At 43.5% G+C, this 17,850-nt stretch overlaps 1 protein-coding gene across 2 annotated transcripts in view; it reads right to left on the bottom strand.

Moving 5' to 3' along the window:
- HMCN1 (hemicentin 1) overlaps positions 1-17,850 on the bottom strand; it is a 1,785,366-nt gene that overhangs the window by 724,792 nt on the left and 1,042,724 nt on the right. For both annotated transcript variants that reach the window (XM_069641364.1, XM_069641365.1), the window contains exons 59-62: positions 8,659-8,772; positions 8,342-8,544; positions 7,463-7,544; positions 7,209-7,340 (exon numbers count right to left, since the gene is read on the bottom strand). In XM_069641364.1, the coding sequence (XP_069497465.1) occupies positions 7,209-7,340; positions 7,463-7,544; positions 8,342-8,544; positions 8,659-8,772 (531 nt within the window). The remainder of the gene's footprint in view (positions 1-7,208; positions 7,341-7,462; positions 7,545-8,341; positions 8,545-8,658; positions 8,773-17,850) is intronic.

Raw genomic sequence — 17,850 nt, 5'->3', positions numbered from 1 at the left:
CCATTGTGTGCCTTGAACAATGGGAGCACTAAAATAAAAAATAGCAGAGTAGAGCAGGATTTTAAAAAAAAACATTGGTGTCCCAATGGAGGTCAATAAAGGTACATTGGGCAATCAATGTGGTAAAATGGCTTGCACCCTTGGTGAAGCCAAAACTAGAGTACAGGTGCCACCAATCTACTCCCTAAAACCAATGTAGAGTGGTATAATTACCCCACTGCAAACAATTGGCTGGGACCAATACCATATACCTTAAGTAAGGCAAAAAGGGTTGCAATGGCAGAGAGACTTGAGAAGTTCCAACATAAATAAGTCAGTGATCCAAATTAAATGAATGGTAAAAAAACAAATGGTTAATGTTAGGGAGAATTTTAATGTCTGTGTTAATTTCCTACCGCTTTAGAGACCCTCAGCTGCTTTGCTGGACTTATGACTTACTAACTTTTTCTCACTTCCTCTTGCGCTTTTCCCTGATTAGGATTTTATGTTTCCCTGTATTTGGAGTCTGACAAACTCCATAGGCATCTGTTTTTTGTATAGTGACACCCAGCACCTTTAGTGCAGTGACACTGAGAAGTCTTTTGGATTTATTTTAAGGTAAATACCTTTTCTTGGGTGAACTACTGTTCCCAAGAATAGTAAGGTGAAATTGATTGTAGTTACCTTTTCTCTTTGTAGGTCCAGCAGACACCATCTGTGTGGAGTGCTAGGGAGTTACTTAGTAGCCCCTTAACCTACCTTCTCATGCAAAGAATGTTGTTACCCTCACTACTTTAAATAGCTGGTGGCAGCAGTTTACTTTTTACTACCATTGTGCTTTTCTACCGCAGGCTGAGCCCTCAGCTGCAGTACAGCTCCCATGGGTGTCCATTTTGTCAAAATGGCCCCTGTATTCTTTTTTTCACCATTTTCTGTTTGTGGTGTGCGTTGGGATTGATTTGAGCCTTTTGTGTGTTTTGCCTTTGGCGGGCTTCATCCCTGAATCCCGCCTCGGGCTCCAGTGTGTCTCGAAGGGCAGGAATTGAGGGAGGTTGCTGAAAGTCCCTTGTCCTCTGTCTCTAGAAGTGCCTGAACGAAACCAGTCCTGATTGGCCAGCTGGTTGTCCTGAAAGGACAGGCACCCTGCTGTGTGATTGACAGCCTAGGCTGTGAATGTGTGGGAAACTTGCTCAAAAGGCGAGGGATTTGGGACTAGAGGCAGAGTCGACCAGTGGAAGAAACAGCCGCAGCAGAAATCATGAAGCCTGCTGCAACCTTCTGGACCTCTAAGTACCGGTGAAGCCCTGGTGCTGTGCTGACCTCCTTTTTCGAATTGCCAGAGAAGCTCCAGACAGGACAACTTCTTCCCTTGGGTTAGTGGGACCAACTAACCCCAAGACAAACTCCACTTTGGCGCAATCCCTGACTTGCTGTGCCTCTCTGTTGCTGCAGAAACCCAATGCCAGGGGTCGAGTGTCCATAATCGAGTGCAACCTCTGTTGCAGCATAAATCCGACCAAAAGCTCCAGGAGCCTCCTAAGGACACTCCAGAAGCAGGAAATCCCGATCCAGATTCCCCTCACCAGAGTCCAGGACCGAGGGAGCAAGGAAAGTCCAACCAGACATTAGTTCTGCATCAGTGCAGTTTGCGAAGCGCTGAAACAGCGAAGTGCCACTGAATCGAAGAGAGCCCGTAGCTGCTGACGACCTTCCCGAGTACTGCCGCAGGAGCCCTTCAGATGCCCTCCCTCTTGTCCCCACGACTAAGGCTCATGAAACAGGGTAGGCATGGCAGTAGCAATACAGAATACAACTGGTCCACTTTTCTTCTAACCAGAGCTCCTGTTTGGCCTTGGGGGTACTTACCTTCTTTCCTTAAGTCATGCTGTTTCACTTGAGATTTGCACCTGCTTAACTTTCTGAGTTGATTTCAACTCCCTTTGCACAGGCTTAACAGCTTGTGTGCCTATTGTTGTGATTTTCTGAACTACCTGACTTTCGCTAAAGACTTTTATCCAAGAAGTGCACCAGAACTATTGACTTTGTCCAAACGACATTGGCTCTCCGGGCTCCCTAAAGGCACCCTTCTGAATCCATTGACTTTGGCATTGCTTGTCCCTCATAGGTTGACATTTGTTGAACACTTTTTCTGCTGGGAAAGTCTTAGCTAGATTTCATTGGAGGATCCCAATGGTCCTCACATTATAAGTAAAGGTTCTAACCTTTGTATTTTTCCTTAACCCTTCCTTTCTAAAGAGTATATTGGTGTTATATATAAATGCAATACTACCCCTGTTATTGAAGTCAATTCAGGGTGTAGGAGAAATGTATAAGCACATCCAAAGAGTATTCATCAACTGTATTGACTGTTGAAAAGTTACTCCAAAGTTTGCTTGACTGTTACAAACAATTGCCTTTTTAAAGAATGGATTACCAGAACTGATGTTAAATAAATAAATAACTATTTATAACTGAAACCTTGAGTGTAAGTGTTACTTGGCTACTTGTATTGAAGGATTTCACTTGCACAGCTATACAGCTCACATTTACCCCCCTTGAGATAGGACTGGTTGTTCAGTCACACTACCAACTTGTGTAGTACAGACCCATACCAAAAGATGGGTTACCTAATACCAAGCAGATAAATCGTGTGTAGTCTCACACAGTGAGACTGCACCAATTCCTACCTAACATGCTGGAGTGACTGCTGCACAGTGTCGTGGGTGCTCACGCACCACAGTCCCGGTGGCACAGGGTGCACCAGCAGGGGTGTGATGTGCTTGGCACTTGCATAGTTCATTTGCCACCCCTTCCTGCTGCTGCAATGCCCTTGGTGCCCTGCCCTGTGGCTGCTGTGGAGGGTGGCTGATGTGCCACCCCCTCACTCCACCCTGTTGGCATGCCCAGCTACTGGGTCTGCTGACGTGTGTTTCTGTCCACTGGGGCATATTATGCTAGATTGTCATTTGTGCATGCACTTGTTGTGGGGGTGAGGGGGCAGTGACTCACCTCCTGCCTCGTGGCTGCTAGTATCTGCCTTTGCACCTACGACTCCCTCGATTCCCTCATTGCCCAGCACTGTGTTGCACTTTTTCTTCCAGGCGGTGAGAACCAGTGGCTCCACAGTTCCTCCTCCTGTGGCAAGGCTCTACCGGTGGTGTTGCGACAACAGCCCATGCACCCTGATCATTTGCAACAATCCTCCCCATCACGGAGGATGCCGGCCACAGCTGTCACTTTCTGGCTGATGGCATGCCAGATGGCTATCCTGCAATGTGCTGTTGTTTTTCTTTGGCGAAGGCCATATAGCTTATCAGTGTGAGCAACAACCTTATCAGTCAGGTCCACCAGCTCCCCCTCACTAAACTTTGGTTTTCTGAGTCGATTTTCCACCACCTTGCTTCTGGTCCTCTCCTGAGACATTATGGCTTGTTTCCAGGTCCGAATGGCTGCAGGAAGTGGAGATATTTGATGGATTGTGTTTTTCAAAATGGCCGTTGCAATGCTTCCCATTCTGGCGGTGATGCAATTTCCGTCGGCGCTAATAGCGCTTGGGTCGCCAGCGGCAGCGTTATTAGCGCTGCTGTTTTGGTGCAATTTACACTGGCCGCTAAATTCCGCCTCACGACCCGGCAGTAAAGCTACTTCCGCTCAGCGGAAATTGTGCCGGATTACCGCCGGACTTGTGACGAGGCCCCTTATCTTACATTATTAATAAACCAACAAATCTTTGGCCCATCCCTTTCCAAAAATCATAATCTTTGTTTTTGTCAGATTTAATTTCAAAACAAGATAATTAAAATATAGATTTGTATACAGTAGACTCTGCTGTAGACCGCCAGGGGAAAGATCTAGTAAGAGAACTGTATTTAGTGCCATTTTATAAAGGGAAGATGCGCCTAGCTGAAGGGTTATTCTTGTTGAAATCTTACAGAAACAGAATAAAAAGTAACAGAGCAAGGGACAGCCTTGTTTGACCCCCCACCCCCCACCCTCCTGTTTGTCTGCACATTCTTTGAATAATCATTTGTCTTGGAGCAGCGGCCAGCAGCTGACGTATCCTGATGCAGCAGTTGGATTAACTGAAGGAACTTCTGCAGTACACCAATGTGGTGCAGGTTTTTCCAGAACAGAAAGCGATGGATTGAATCAAAGGTCTTAGACAGGTCTAGGAAGGCAGCATATACTCAGCCACGTCTCAATTTTGTGTATATTTTTCTATAATGGTATTCAACAAAATGCATTGGTGCGTTATAGAAAAGCCTCTCCTAAAGCCAGCCTATCTAACAAAACATTATTTTCTGAAGCCCAATCTTCCTGCCTCGATGCAAGACAACTACAACTTGCGAAAATCTTGCTTGAGACATCCAGGGGTGAAATTGGGCGGTAACAGTGAGGGTCAGCCATCAGTCCTTTTTTAAACAGTGGGAACACTAAGCTTCTCTTTCAGGATACGGGAAAGGAGAATGAATGGCATTAGTGAACTATTTAAAAAAATATATATTTTTTTTTTGAGGTGCAATCTGTTTTCAGGTAGAGCCTTTTCCCAGTCAACATTAATTAGACTTCAAATATTTGCTCTACGGTTCGATGCCTAATGAAGACTTATATTTAATTGTTTAACATTTACTTGCTTATTAGGGGATTGGCTGACTTTGTGGCTTTGGTACTGGTTAGTGAATATTTCACCTCTGAGGTTACTGTCTGCACTAACTGCAATTCATGTATGCTTGGTGGCTGTTCTATGACCAGTCTGTAAAAAGATGTTCGTCATAATCCATGTGACCACATTCCTGACAGCTGAAGTTGCAGACAGAACTTCATCTTCTGTTAGTTTTTTTTTTTGCAAAGTCCAGTCTGGGATAAGACTATAGAAAGCCTGCCCTTGGTGAACAGGGTTACCCATTAGGTTTAGCCTGAACTACCAAAGGTTTGGTAACAATGGCTGCGCAGCCAGGCTTAGTCTAGGTGGGAGGAGGGCTGTAGTGAGACACACAGAACTCATAGCATACTCGTAGGTCAAGGAAATGCATACACACTAGGAGTGATATAAACAATAGGTATTTATTTATAAACACTAAGGATTGTAGTATTCAAGTAAACTAAGTACTATCACACAATAATATAATAGGTGAACAGTTGCAATATTCACGTAGTTAGATACTTCAGAATAGCAATAATTGTAACAAATCTCCTAATCAAACCTCCTGAAACATATATACAAAGTTATAGAAACTTTTCGAACTGTTTTAACTTTAGCTTAGCCTTTCTTATAAAGTCCAACCCTGTTTTAGGTGAGTCTCACAAAGTCAGACGGGACACTGGGGCACCAGTGACCGAAGACAGAGGAAGACAATGCAAGAAAGCAGAGTTCAGGGATCAAAAAAGCATAGTCCAGCAGAAACTCAAGTTTGCAGGTTGATAACATTCAGGTTTACTTTGGCAAGGAAATTCATTATTTCGCTACCTGGATTGCCCCAAGGACAAGGCAAAGCAGTGCACAATGGGCTGCTACTGCAATGTAGATCAATGTTGGGCCTGGAGGAGTGCTGGGATTAATTAAATGCAGCCCCCAGGAGCAATAAAAACAATGCAGCAAGCACCAGGAAAGTACCTAGGAGTCGGACAACACCTTTTCACTGACGAGCACAATGTCACAGGACGGACCCCAAGGTGAGGCGACAACAGACCCTGGTTCGGGTTTCTTGACCTTGGTGGCTGAAGAAGGAACTTTGGAGGGATCAGGCAGTTGCACTCTTGCAGTGGCAACCAAGCAAATGATCTTCATGGCACTGGCTCAATGGAGCCCCTCACAGGCTTTGAGGCAGTGACGGTTGTCGCTCGGCAGACCTCTCTCCGGTTCTCAGTCCTGGACTCGGCTGAAGGGACGTCTATGAGTGTGAAAGAGTCACTGTAGGCCCAGAGGGATGCACAAAAGGTTTCAGCTGAAACCGCACTTCACAAGATGATGCACTGCAAAATGGCACAGGTCCCAGGGTAATGGGAGATTGCAGGCCCGGGTGTGGGGGGGTTGCAGCTCTTTGAGGGATGGTGCATCAGTGCAGTTTGCAAAGCCCACCAGTCCAGCAGAGGAAGTCTCACTGAGATTGCCCCTGTTGCTCGGAATCCAGGGTTGGGTCGGCAACAGTCACTCATGGGCTCTGGTTGTTGCTGGAAGTTGCAGGGAATGTCCTACAAATTCCTCTTCAGGATTTTCAGTCCAGTGGTCGACTCTGAGTTTCTGCTCCAGGACCCTCATCTTTTATGGAGGAAAACGGCTGAGCCCACCAATCACCAGACATGCATCCATTCAAACCTGGGGGGTGACTGTCCAATGGGGACAGCCAGCCTCCCAGCACAAACTGGTTTCAGGCAGGCGTACTGCAGTATAAAGACCAGGGGAGTTTCGGTCACCTCCCCAACTTCCTGTCCTTTCAGGCACCCAGAGATTCCTGGCAGACTTTCCAAAGGAATTCCACCAAGGAAAAAAAGGCCCATCAAGACCTCCCCCACCCAGACAGGTAGAAGAAGGCTCAGAAGAAGGATCAAGAAAGAACAGGCCATCAAGAACAGGGCTTACAAATGTACAGCCATCAAGAACATGGCTTACAAATGTACAGCCATCAAATTAGGCAAATGGTGACTCTTGTGTCCCTTACTGCAGCTGCGAAAGCAGTCTGTGACTAAACTCCACAAAAGGTTGTGCACAAAAGTACACTGCCACCAGCCTGTCAGATGAACTTGGAACAGTAACTAAATGTTACTGCAAAAAAGAGGAAAGGGAGACAATGTTTCCCCTCAGCACTCCACTTAAGGTTGTGTGTGCTGATCTCGCAAAATAAAATAGAGGTGGGAAAAAAGTGTCACTCTGCCCTGGTAAAATGTGTTAACTCAGGTAAAATAAAAAGGGAAGCTCAAGGAGCTACCAAGAAACACTGCACAGAGGTGCTGAGTGCTGCAAATATAAAAGGTAGGTGCCAGAAAAGGAAAGCATCACTCCATTAAAAAGTATCAAAAAGAGGCAAAAAGGGTTCCCCGGGTTAGAGTAAAAGAATGAGTGAGTGTGGAAAATGGTTCCCACTCACTCAGGAGAATCAGTCAAAAAATCCAATAGTCGAGCAAACATGCTGGGGGACCCACAAAGTGGGGAGAATTTCACTCAAAACACCTTCCAATCTCTCAGTTTAGCAGATGCAGTTTAGTGTGTAAGGAGAGCACAATTAAATTACCAATAGGATAGCCATTCTTTAGCCAGGTCAATGTCGGTGGAGGAATCCCGGTGGCATCACAAGCAAAGGTGACTGGGTTGCTGATGGTCTCGCTGACCTGCTCCTCCTCAGGTCCATCGATACTAGGTGGCACTGAAGACATTGTAACGAGAGGATAGACAGGCTTAGTGGGAGATTGCCCCTTCAATGGCAACATGCATTATAGTAGCTTCAATGGCAACATGCAGTATAGTAGACAGAGGCTTATTACTCACCATGCACATTGAGATGGAAGTTCTTATCGTCCTGCCCAGCGATGTTTGTGGCTTTGCACACATACTGGCCAGTGTCAGAAACCTGCAAAAAGCAAGCAGCAATTCATTGTGCTTTATTTCAAGCCTGCCTTTTTCACACCATCCAGTTATGATTAAATCTAATATGAATTTTGAACAAGTGAAGGAGGTGCTATTCAAACAGACGGCCACAGGGCATCAAAAAGGCATGGGGCACATTTCGGTTAGAAAATCATGTCTGACTCAATCACACAGAAGTTCGCCTAACAAGGTGATGCGTGCCTCCGAATGATAAACACGTTTAAGAGGAGGCTGCCTTGTCTTGTTTAGAGTGGCATTGCCTATACATTTTGACATAATTCCAAGCTTTTGCTTCAAATTATTGAAGTTGAGAGGGGGCATTTTCCCAGTAAGAAGATACTTTGGCACAGCTTGTGCATAGAAAATTAGGATGCGATCATTGTGAAAGCACGTTCTCTATAGCAAATTTCTATAGCAATTTTCAAAATATGTCTTTCCCCATTTCCATTTCTTTTTATTAGCATAGCATTTAGGCTGTCTGCTATTATTTCAGCTAAGATGGGTTCTGATTCTGAAGAATAGAATGCAGACAAGCATGTCCAAATCGGAACCTTTTGCTAAACCGGAATTACACTACTTGTTCCAGGTGGAATTACATGGTTCAGAACATATCCATATTTTACTAGCGAGGATGCTGAAGGGTGAATAGTAAGTAACCTGTGGGCCTAGAAACCATCTATAATATAAGCAGGGTGGATTGCATATACTGAGTTCCTTGTGTGATAGACATTTAACCCAGAAAAGATCACGGTAAAGTAGAAGAGTGGTAGAGCAAGTTACCTCAGCCCCTTTGATCTGCAGCATCTGGCCCTCTGCCAAGACCTGCACATTGGTAGACTCTGTGATAAGGCGGCCGTTCTTGTACCAGGTAATGATGGGTGCAGGCACAGCATTCGACTCGCACTCTAGCATGACTGCACTCCCTACACGGACGTTCAAGACAGTAAGCGACTCTCCACTCTGGTCCTTGATGCTCGGAGGGACTGGGTACAAATAAACAACATGTTGACCTTGGTCGCTGATCAAAAAACAACGAAGATCAACTACCGCAATAGCGTTCCAATAGGCATGCAATTGAGTTGATTGTGATGACTAACCATAAACTGTGAGGAAGATATTTTTCTTGTTTTCACCAGCTCTGTTAATGGCGACACACACATATTCTCCCCCATCTGACAGTCTGGCACGTGGAATTTGCAAAATTCGTCCACCTGCAGCACAAAAAACACAGAATAGCCAATGCTTTATATTGGGCATTTGCAGGGCATGACATGCCACCATGAGGACTCATTGGGGTGTAGCTGTTGGTAAAAGGTTCAGATAAACAGGAACAATGAACTTTCATTTGTTACATCAGGGATTGAGGTTGGTTAGAGGTGGTACTGAAACAGCTCATTGAAAGGATGGCCAAATGTTTTGTTCTCCTTCCAGAACTTTCTATGGTTATGTTGTGCTACTAAATCCAGGCTGGTGGTTCTTTAGGCAACTGGGCCTTTTACTTAGAAAGAGTAAAATCACTTGAATCAATCAATTACAAAATCTTTTTTTATGGTGCATTTAGCTTAGTTACAAAACCTTAAGCACACATCTTTATCACAATGCCAACAACAGTTTAAAATGTGTACACTTTTTCCCATAAGAATACTAAAAGAAATTCATGATCATGTCTTCAGATGTATAAAAAATAAATCATACATTTTACAGTCAGTATTTCTACGTGATCATCATGTGTGAATTGATAAAATATCATTGCAATAATGACTCAATTTTCTTTATCGATTCTATATTGAAAAAGCAGCGGCAGTAATCACAACAGATTCAGCCCCAAACAATGTTGACCAAAATTGATCTTCATGTATATTATCTATACAACTGACATACTAGAATAGCCCCTCAAATAACACTCTTTCATAGCTGGACAAGCGGTAGGCACGTGTCGACTCGTTTCAATGTCTGTTTGCCAAAGCCTACAAAGGAGGTCTTGTGATAGAGAGACATGCCATTAGCTTACACTTCTTTAGTGGGCAGGATGTTAAATCTGAGCTTTAGTTAGGTAGCTACATAGTTTACTACACGGGAAGCTCTGATAAGTAAACCGTCTGTACCTTTTGGATTTCTGTAATTTTTCAATGTTCGAGGCAAGATCCCACTGTTGAGTTCTAGATTTGCTTATCTTTTCGTAGTCAGGTCTATCGTCAAATATTTCAAGTTCAATGCCCAAATTGGCTAGGTGGTTTGCAGTGAATGTTTTTAACTCCTCTATGAATGGGTTGTTGCCCTCGTCAGCCACACTTTCTTCCAAAAGCTGTAGCAGCGCGTTAGAACTTCGATTGAGTTTTCGCAAATTAGCGAAAAGCAGAACTCTTCGGGTGCACCATAGCGAGTTAAGTGAAGGTAGGCCATATTCAAGCCTTAATGCCTTGACTGGAAGAGCTTTGGGGAGGTTTATTATAAAACGTAGTAATTTTGCCTTAAGCCTCCCTAACCATCCTACATGCGCGTGCTTTCAACGCATATAAAATTAAGGGAATAATGCTCCTTTTGTATATCTCAACAAACCCCTCGATATTGTGGCCCCTGCGATGCTCTACATAGTTCTTTATCACAAGCCTTTTATTCCACATTTATTTTTTCGGTTACGAGAGACTCATAAGAGGATGATGAGCGAGTTTTTGATCGGAAAGCCCAAATACATAAATTCCTGTGTGTTTTCCAACGTGATTTTATCAATGCTCCATTTGAAGCGTTCTCTAGTGGAAAAGGTCCTTCCAAGACACATCAGGCCTCATTACGAAGCTGGCGGTAGCCGTGCCTGTAATACAGGCACGGCTCCTGCCAGTATTTCTTTTTTCCGGCGCCCAGGAATGGACAATTACTGGGTCATTACGGCCTTGCCGGAACTGGTATTTGCCCATTCCTGGGCACCGGAAAATATTCTTCCCCATTCCCATTTGAGCCCAATAGGGCTCAATGAGAATGGGGAAGCCGGATGCACCAGCACTGTTACCAACGGTGCCAGTGGATCCAACATGCTCTGCTTGTGGGAGCCGGTACGGCCACCAGGTTAGACCTGGTGGCCGCAATGGCACCCGCAAGCAGAATTCAAGGTTTGCCTGTCTGGGAACTACGGTACCAGCATGCTTAACGGTACTGTAGTTCCCGGACCGGCATCCTTATAATGACGCCCATCGTCTTTGTTTTCAGTATATTAATTATCATATTGTTTTCTTTTGCATATTCCCTTAAGTCAGCGATCGAGCGCTATAAGCCAATCGGTGTTTGATTGAAAACTAGTATGTGGTCGGCGTACGACAAACTGATGATCTTTGTGCCGGTTATCTGTGGGGGAAAATTGCGAGCCTGATGCAAGTTAGGCTCTAAATCAGCAGTGTACGCGTTGTACAAAGTAGGGCCCAACAGGCATCTCTGCTTCAGGCACGGGTATGTTTGGTAATAGTCGGAATGATAACCTTCTGAACTGAACCGTATAGAGATAGAGGTATTGGAATTTAACTGCTGGATGTAATACAGCAGAGTTGCTTCTATCCCCCATTGTTTCAGCTTTGCCCAAAGTTTGGGTCTAGAAAATAGAACAAAGGCCTTACTGAAGTCAATGAAACAGCAGAAAAGATTTAAGCCATTCTTAGATTCATATTCTGTGTTAAGAAATTGGAATGCACTGATGTTGATAATTGTACTAAAAACGTCCTGTTTGGAAGACACTGAAGACTTTTATATCCTCAAGCCAGGTGGTAAATGTATGTAGAATACAATTGGTGAATATCTTTTGGCTAGAGTCCATCATTGCAAGAAGGAGATAATTTGATGGCTCTAGTCGATTACTTTTTTTAAATATTGAAACCAATATAGAACTTTGCCAACTCATAATACCAGTCTGTTCTATATGTAGGAAAGGAGCTTTCAGTATTTTTGCCCATAATTCCGGCTGATCTTTAAAGACTATATTTGGAACGCCATCTGTGCCGGTTGAGCGGGAAGCATTTGTTTTAACTATTAGTCTGATAAGAATTTCTTCCTGAAAATCTAAATTTGAAAAATACTGTGTCGGAGATGCTTTTATCATTGTAAAACCGGGCCTGTCGTTTAAGGTGTCAAGTGCAAGTTTATTCAGGGTATAAAAAAGCTCCTGGATATGTTAGGGATATAGGATTCAATTCAATAGGGGATAATGCTTTGCGGAAGGCATTATATCCAGACCACAAATTGCTGTGTTGTGCATTTTTAACCAATGGAACAACCTCTGCCAATTTGAGTTTCTAGTAGAATGCTTATGCTGTTTGGGCCAGTTTATATGTTTGGTGGTCAATATTATAAGGGCTTTTTGATTTTCTTGTTTATTCAGCCTGGGATTGGCTCTAACAGCAACGCATTCTTTTCGAAACAGACTTTTCTTACTGTCTATGATAGGATTGAAAGGAGCGCTGTTTTCAAGAATGTTATTGCTGCTACATTTCCAGATCTTTATTGGGAGAGGTTGTGTTATGGTAATGAGCATTTTACCAAGATCCCAATTCGCCGAGCTCAGAGCTTCTACCAGGCTTAACTTGTCTCGAGGCAAAAAGTTATTTGTGAATTGAATGTTCTTGGCTGACCAGTGTAAGCGATTGCCTTGGAAGTTCGAGGTAAGCTCTAATTTTCTAAGAATTTGATTGGGCTGGCATATCGCATCCATAGACCAACTAAGAACTGCATGGTCACTCAATCTCTTATGCGTTACCTTAATCGAGCCACAACTAAGCTTCAATGCCGAGTGCATTCAAACATAATCAATATGTGATCTAACAATACCGTTTAACCAAGTATAATTACTCAATTGTGAGCCAGGGGAAAGGAAATCAAGTAACATCAAATCGAAATGATCCATTAATTTGTGCCAAGAGCTATGGTCTGGTGCGCCTATCGAGGTCGCTAGGTGTAGATCTCTTGTGTTAAAGTCGCCAGCAATCACTACGCGGCCTACAGGAGAATTTTCAAACCATGTCAGATAGAGCTTTCCAGAATCCCTTGAATGGTTTTTGTTCTAAGGCCCCAGGGGGGTCGTAAAGATCGATAATTTACATTCTTTCTGAATAAGTGGTAGAGGAGTCTAAGACTCCCATCATCAAATACAGTTAAATTGGAAGGTACGGAAAAGGGGTCAAATGTAGGTTTGACTTAACCCCTATAGCCAGGCCGCCACTAGCCCGTTCCTTTTTAGAGGGAATTACAAAATCTAATACAAAGTTTAATACATCAAATAAATTATTCTCTTTTGGTTAGCACAGCCTATTCAGGCACTTAACAGCTCAATCATTTCAAGGCAAGTTGGCAGCAAAGAAATTATTCTGATCACAGTTTGCAAATCAGTGAACATGTTAATTCAAGCAGTGAAGAATGGGTGACCGCTTGAATGCTACATAACACAGCAAAGTTAAATAAATTGTAATTTAGGAACCTTTGGTGGGGGACACAAACATACAAAATGAAGCTTTATTGCATAGATGAAAGAGCACCAGCACAGTACTCGTAAAAGGAAAGGGCATGGCTAATTTGTCTGCAGAGCCAATTTAATGCAGATTAAAAGAAGGCAGTCCCAAAAATCCTCACACATATCTCTATCTCTCCAAGGATGTCTGTGCATTGGGGACTGAGCAAGTGCAAGTCTTCACTTCCCCACTGAGAAGCACTTCTTCATATTTCAATTGGGTCCACTTATCTCTCAGGCAGTAAAAAACATTCCAGCTCTGTTATCCTCACATCCAAACCTTGAGGCTGTCCAAATGAGTAGACGTGGTTCAATGTTACAAACTCTTTAAGACTAGGGTGAGTGTTGTAAAAACAAAATGAGCACCAAGCCTAGTCTGTATTATGTATTTAGTGATTCAGGCATAAAACTATTATATCACAGACTTATTTGTCAGAAATATTTAAAAAAAGGAAATCATTCTTTTGTTCGGAAAATGCTATTTAATTGTATGCATTGCAGCCAGAGGTCCTCATTGATACCTCACATGAATATTTGAAGAATTGGTGTAACAAACTGCTCATCTTGGAAAGATAACCTTCAGACAGAAAATTATTTATATGGCTATTCTCGGTTTTGATAATGTGCTTTCCTCAGTAAGACATTCTTATTAAGAATACATAATATACTGAGGTTGCTCACTAGAAATACAAATTGTAAAAAAGCCTTTAAAAAAGGGCAGTTAACAGTACAAAAACAATGAAAAGATTTATTTTTGAACAGCTTCATTTGCTGAGAATATACATTATTTTGTTGCTCAGAATGTCCTTTCTGCCTGGAAAGTGACATAATCTGATTAAAACCAATGATCTGTTTCTCCTATCATCATCAGCACAATATTTTAATTTTGCGTGTTGATTGTACAAACACTAATAGTTAACACAAAACAGAAAATAACAAATGCTGTTGTAGACCCTGCACCCTGTTCGTCTGTTCCCTTAGAAGTTCTATCAGAACCACAGCACTCTGGAAGAGCCTATAGCGGACCCCCTCCTCACCTGCCGCAATATGGGCAGTGACGGTGACATTAATGCAGGACACATGTAATGACAATGTGCGTCTCTGAAATCCAGGCTGGTGCCAACCTCGGGGATGCCTCTATCACTCTCATTCTAATTTGATCAATAAAAAGCACAATGCCCCCCTATACGCCCCCTTTTTAGAAATATGTGTCTTTCTCTGGTTACATTGCTCTCTGTAATGGTTTGGGTGGCTGTAGCTGAAAGAGAGAGAAAGAGAGATAGAGAGAGAGAGAGAGAGACAGAGATTGCTAAATAGACATATGATTCACTGGGTGCAGCTAGTTGAACTGATTTTCACTGGAATCAAGTAATCACAATATTTATGTAAGCCTTAATGACCTGCAGCCATTACCAAGTGAGAAAACACTGTTGGCCTCATCCGGGCTTTGGCGGTATCCTGGTGGTGATTGCACTGGCATACCGCCAATACAAATAGCATTAATGCTACTCGGTTCGGTGCCGGATCCCGAGTAGTGGTAAGGCAGTAATTCCAATTTTTTTGAGAGTCCATAGGACTCTATGGGGATTTTGAGCGCTATTACCGGCTGCGGTAATAGCGCCGAAAACAGGTGGAAAGGTGGAGATTTAGGGCCTGATCACGAGTTGGGCAGTATCTTGGGCAGATGGGCAGTAACTTGGCTGGGATACCGCCCAACTTTATTAGCGTTAGCGCTCACCTGTCCAAAATGGGCATTTTTCCGGCGTGAGCAGGGGGTAAACCCGCCAGACTCGAGATTGGGCGGACCCTTAAACACGGCAGTAACACTGTTGCTGCCACATTTAAAGGAGACTGTTAGGGAGAATTCTCAGAAATGTGCTAATTCCCTCCACCTTAGAGACACCCAGCAACTTTGCTGGATTTTGGGCACTTGATTTTTTTCAACCTGGAGAGAGTGAGACTCTTTTTCCCACTCTCACAAATATTTTAATGTGATTTTTTAACACTGTGTTTCTTTTGGTTGTGGAGTCTGACAAACTCCATAGGCATCATCTTTTATATTGTGTCACACAGCACCTTCAGTGCAGTGGCACAGGGAAGTCTTTCAGATTTCCCAAAGGTTTGAATACCTTCTCTTGGTTAAACTACTGTTTCCAAGAGCAGTAAAGTGAAATTGACTTTACTTACATTTGTAACTTTCTAGACCCAGCACATACTATCTTAAAATAGGGTGCTGGAGGAGTTACCTAGTATCTCCTTTTTCTAGCTTCTCATGTAACATTTTTTATGTTACCCTTTCCTCACTGAATGGCTGGTGGCAGTTGTTTCGTTTTAACTACTGTGGTGTGCATTTACCGCGGGCTGCGTCCGCAGCTGCAGTAAAGCACCCAAGGGTGCCATTTTTTTCAAAATGGTCCCGTTCTTTTTTACCCATTTCTTTGTGGAAAGGTCCTTCTTGAGATTTACTCTGCGCGCCAAACCAGGTTTGGTCCCATTGTTCGCTTTGCCTTTGGTGGGATTCACGAGTGAACCCCGCCTCTGGCTCCAGGGTCTCTGAGGTAGGCAGGAAGTGAGGGAGGTGCCCGAAACCCCCTCTGCTTAGTCTCCTAGGAGACCCAAATGCACTCTGTGGTGATTGGCTGGCTGACTGTCCAGCAAGGACAGCCACCCTGCTGGGTGACTGACAGCTAGGCTGGATTGAATGGGAGAGAACTGAATAAAAGTCAAGGCTTTTGGCTTGGAAGGCAGAGTCGACCACTGGATGAAGGAACTGAAGAAGAACTTGAAGAGGACGCCTGCTGCAACTCCTGGAACGTTGGTTTGCCCAGTGAAGCCCTGCTGCTGTGCTGAAATTCCAAATTTGTATTGACAGAGAAGCCCCTGCAAGGACGACTACTCCCCTTGAGTTGGTGGGACAAATCAACTCCAAAGTAAACCACCTGGACATCCATCTCAGAGCTGGTTGAATTTCCACAGAGTTGATGCTGGAAACCGTATAGCCAGGGAGAGGAACACCAAATTGTGTGTGTTACTTTTAAGCTGGTCTAGAGCTCCAGGAAGATCATCCGGACTCCCAGGAAGCAGGACTGACCGAGCCTGAGCCCCCTCAACAGAGTGCGGGATCCCAGAAGCAAGGAAAGTCCATCTCGACAGCCAGGAACCGCAGTGTTGCTATTTGCAGTAGACGCGAGGAGCTGAAACACTGAACAGCCACTGAAAGTGAAGTTTGCTAGTTGCAAGTTTTGACCGTCCCAGTGCAGTGCAGGAGTCCCCCGACGTCCCCCCTCTTGTCCCCAAAACTGAGGACCAGGAACAGTGAGATCTGCAGAGCTGCACAGGAACAGGAGTCATCTGCTGCATCTTTTCTTCATTTTAAAGGTACTGTACAAAGTCTAAGATAGCTTACCTCTTGCTGTAGAGTTGCTTGCATCTTCTACTACTCACAAGTCTAACAGCTTGTGGCCCTACATTGATTCATCTATTTCTTCTAAGACTTCTGAAACATTGTGCAAAGACCTTTCTACTTACCTTCAAAGAAGTGCTTCAGCCTATCTAGACTCTTGCCTATTGACTTGGGCTTAGCCTGTTTTAACTGAATGACTCTGATTGGGGGATCTGAAAGTATTTGCCTGCTTAAGAAATATTTGTGGTAACTTGTTTGCTCTAATACTTTTTTCTTTTTTACTTGCTCTTAACTAATTCTGAATGCCAACAGTAATACATTAATGTAAACAACACCCTAGCAATTGAAGTCACCTGTGGGTGTAGGTCTCTGCTATATGCCATCCCAAATGGGTATTTACTGATTCTGAACTAAGAGATTGTGTAATTTTGAAGTATATTTGTGTGGTGTTTTACAGTGCTCCCTTCTGAAGAAGTTTTACATTAACTTACTGGTAAATAAATTAATATTTGTTTATCAAGAAACCCTGTGTGTAAGTGTCTGCTGGAATACTTGTCACTGTGAACCTCTGTGTAACTCCCCTACAGCTCACATTGACCCCTCTAGAGATAAGCCTGGCTACTTGTCCACACTACCAAACTGTGTAGTACAGACTTATACCAAAGGTTGGGTTACTACTGCCAGGAGGTCAGGGTTGTTGTAGTGCACCCTAAGGGTACTGCATACGATCTTGCCTAACACCTCCATACGATTACATTGGGTGTAAAGTCCTGGCCCTACTTCACTCTTACCTTACCTTTGGTGGTGGCACCTTGGTTGATGATCCTTCTCTAGGCCTATCCTAGTGTGTTGAATTGAGTTGAGTATTTACCTGAACTTTACTTGAACTTTTATCTAACTTTGGAACTTGGTTTATTAATCATAACGACTGGCACTACAAATCTCTATATAAACCTAGCTAAAGAAGTATATGTTTTGGAACTGGTGACGTTTGGGCACAACTCTCCAAACCATTTTAGGGTTGGACTTCATAAATAAATTACAGAAGCTTTTGTGTGTTGATTCTAAAGAGATATATCTATTCTATGCATCTGACTATTCACTTGCATTGCACGATAATTGATTCATATGCAATTCTATTTCTCTTAAGGGTGGATGTATATGGCATATATTACTTACCGTAATCGTAATTCTTGAGGCTTGTGGATATGCATAGATTCACATGCTTTGCATAGGCCGCCATCTAGTGGTATGTGTAGAGTATTGCATGACTTGTTTTCGAAGTTCGAAAAGGGATGTCGATTGGGCGTGTCTGTAATGCTATCCCTAGTGTGACGTCTGTTGTACCCATGGTCCTTCATACGTCGAGGTCCCTCAGATTATTTTTTATGTTTTATAAGG

The sequence above is a fragment of the Ambystoma mexicanum genome, chromosome 1q, assembly GCF_040938575.1.
Source record: "Ambystoma mexicanum isolate Mex_15411 chromosome 1q, UKY_AmexF1_1, whole genome shotgun sequence".
Taxonomy (NCBI): Eukaryota; Metazoa; Chordata; class Amphibia; order Caudata; family Ambystomatidae; genus Ambystoma; species Ambystoma mexicanum.
The sequence above is the reverse complement of the archived record's forward strand: the minus strand, read 5'-3'. Positions and strand labels throughout refer to the sequence as shown.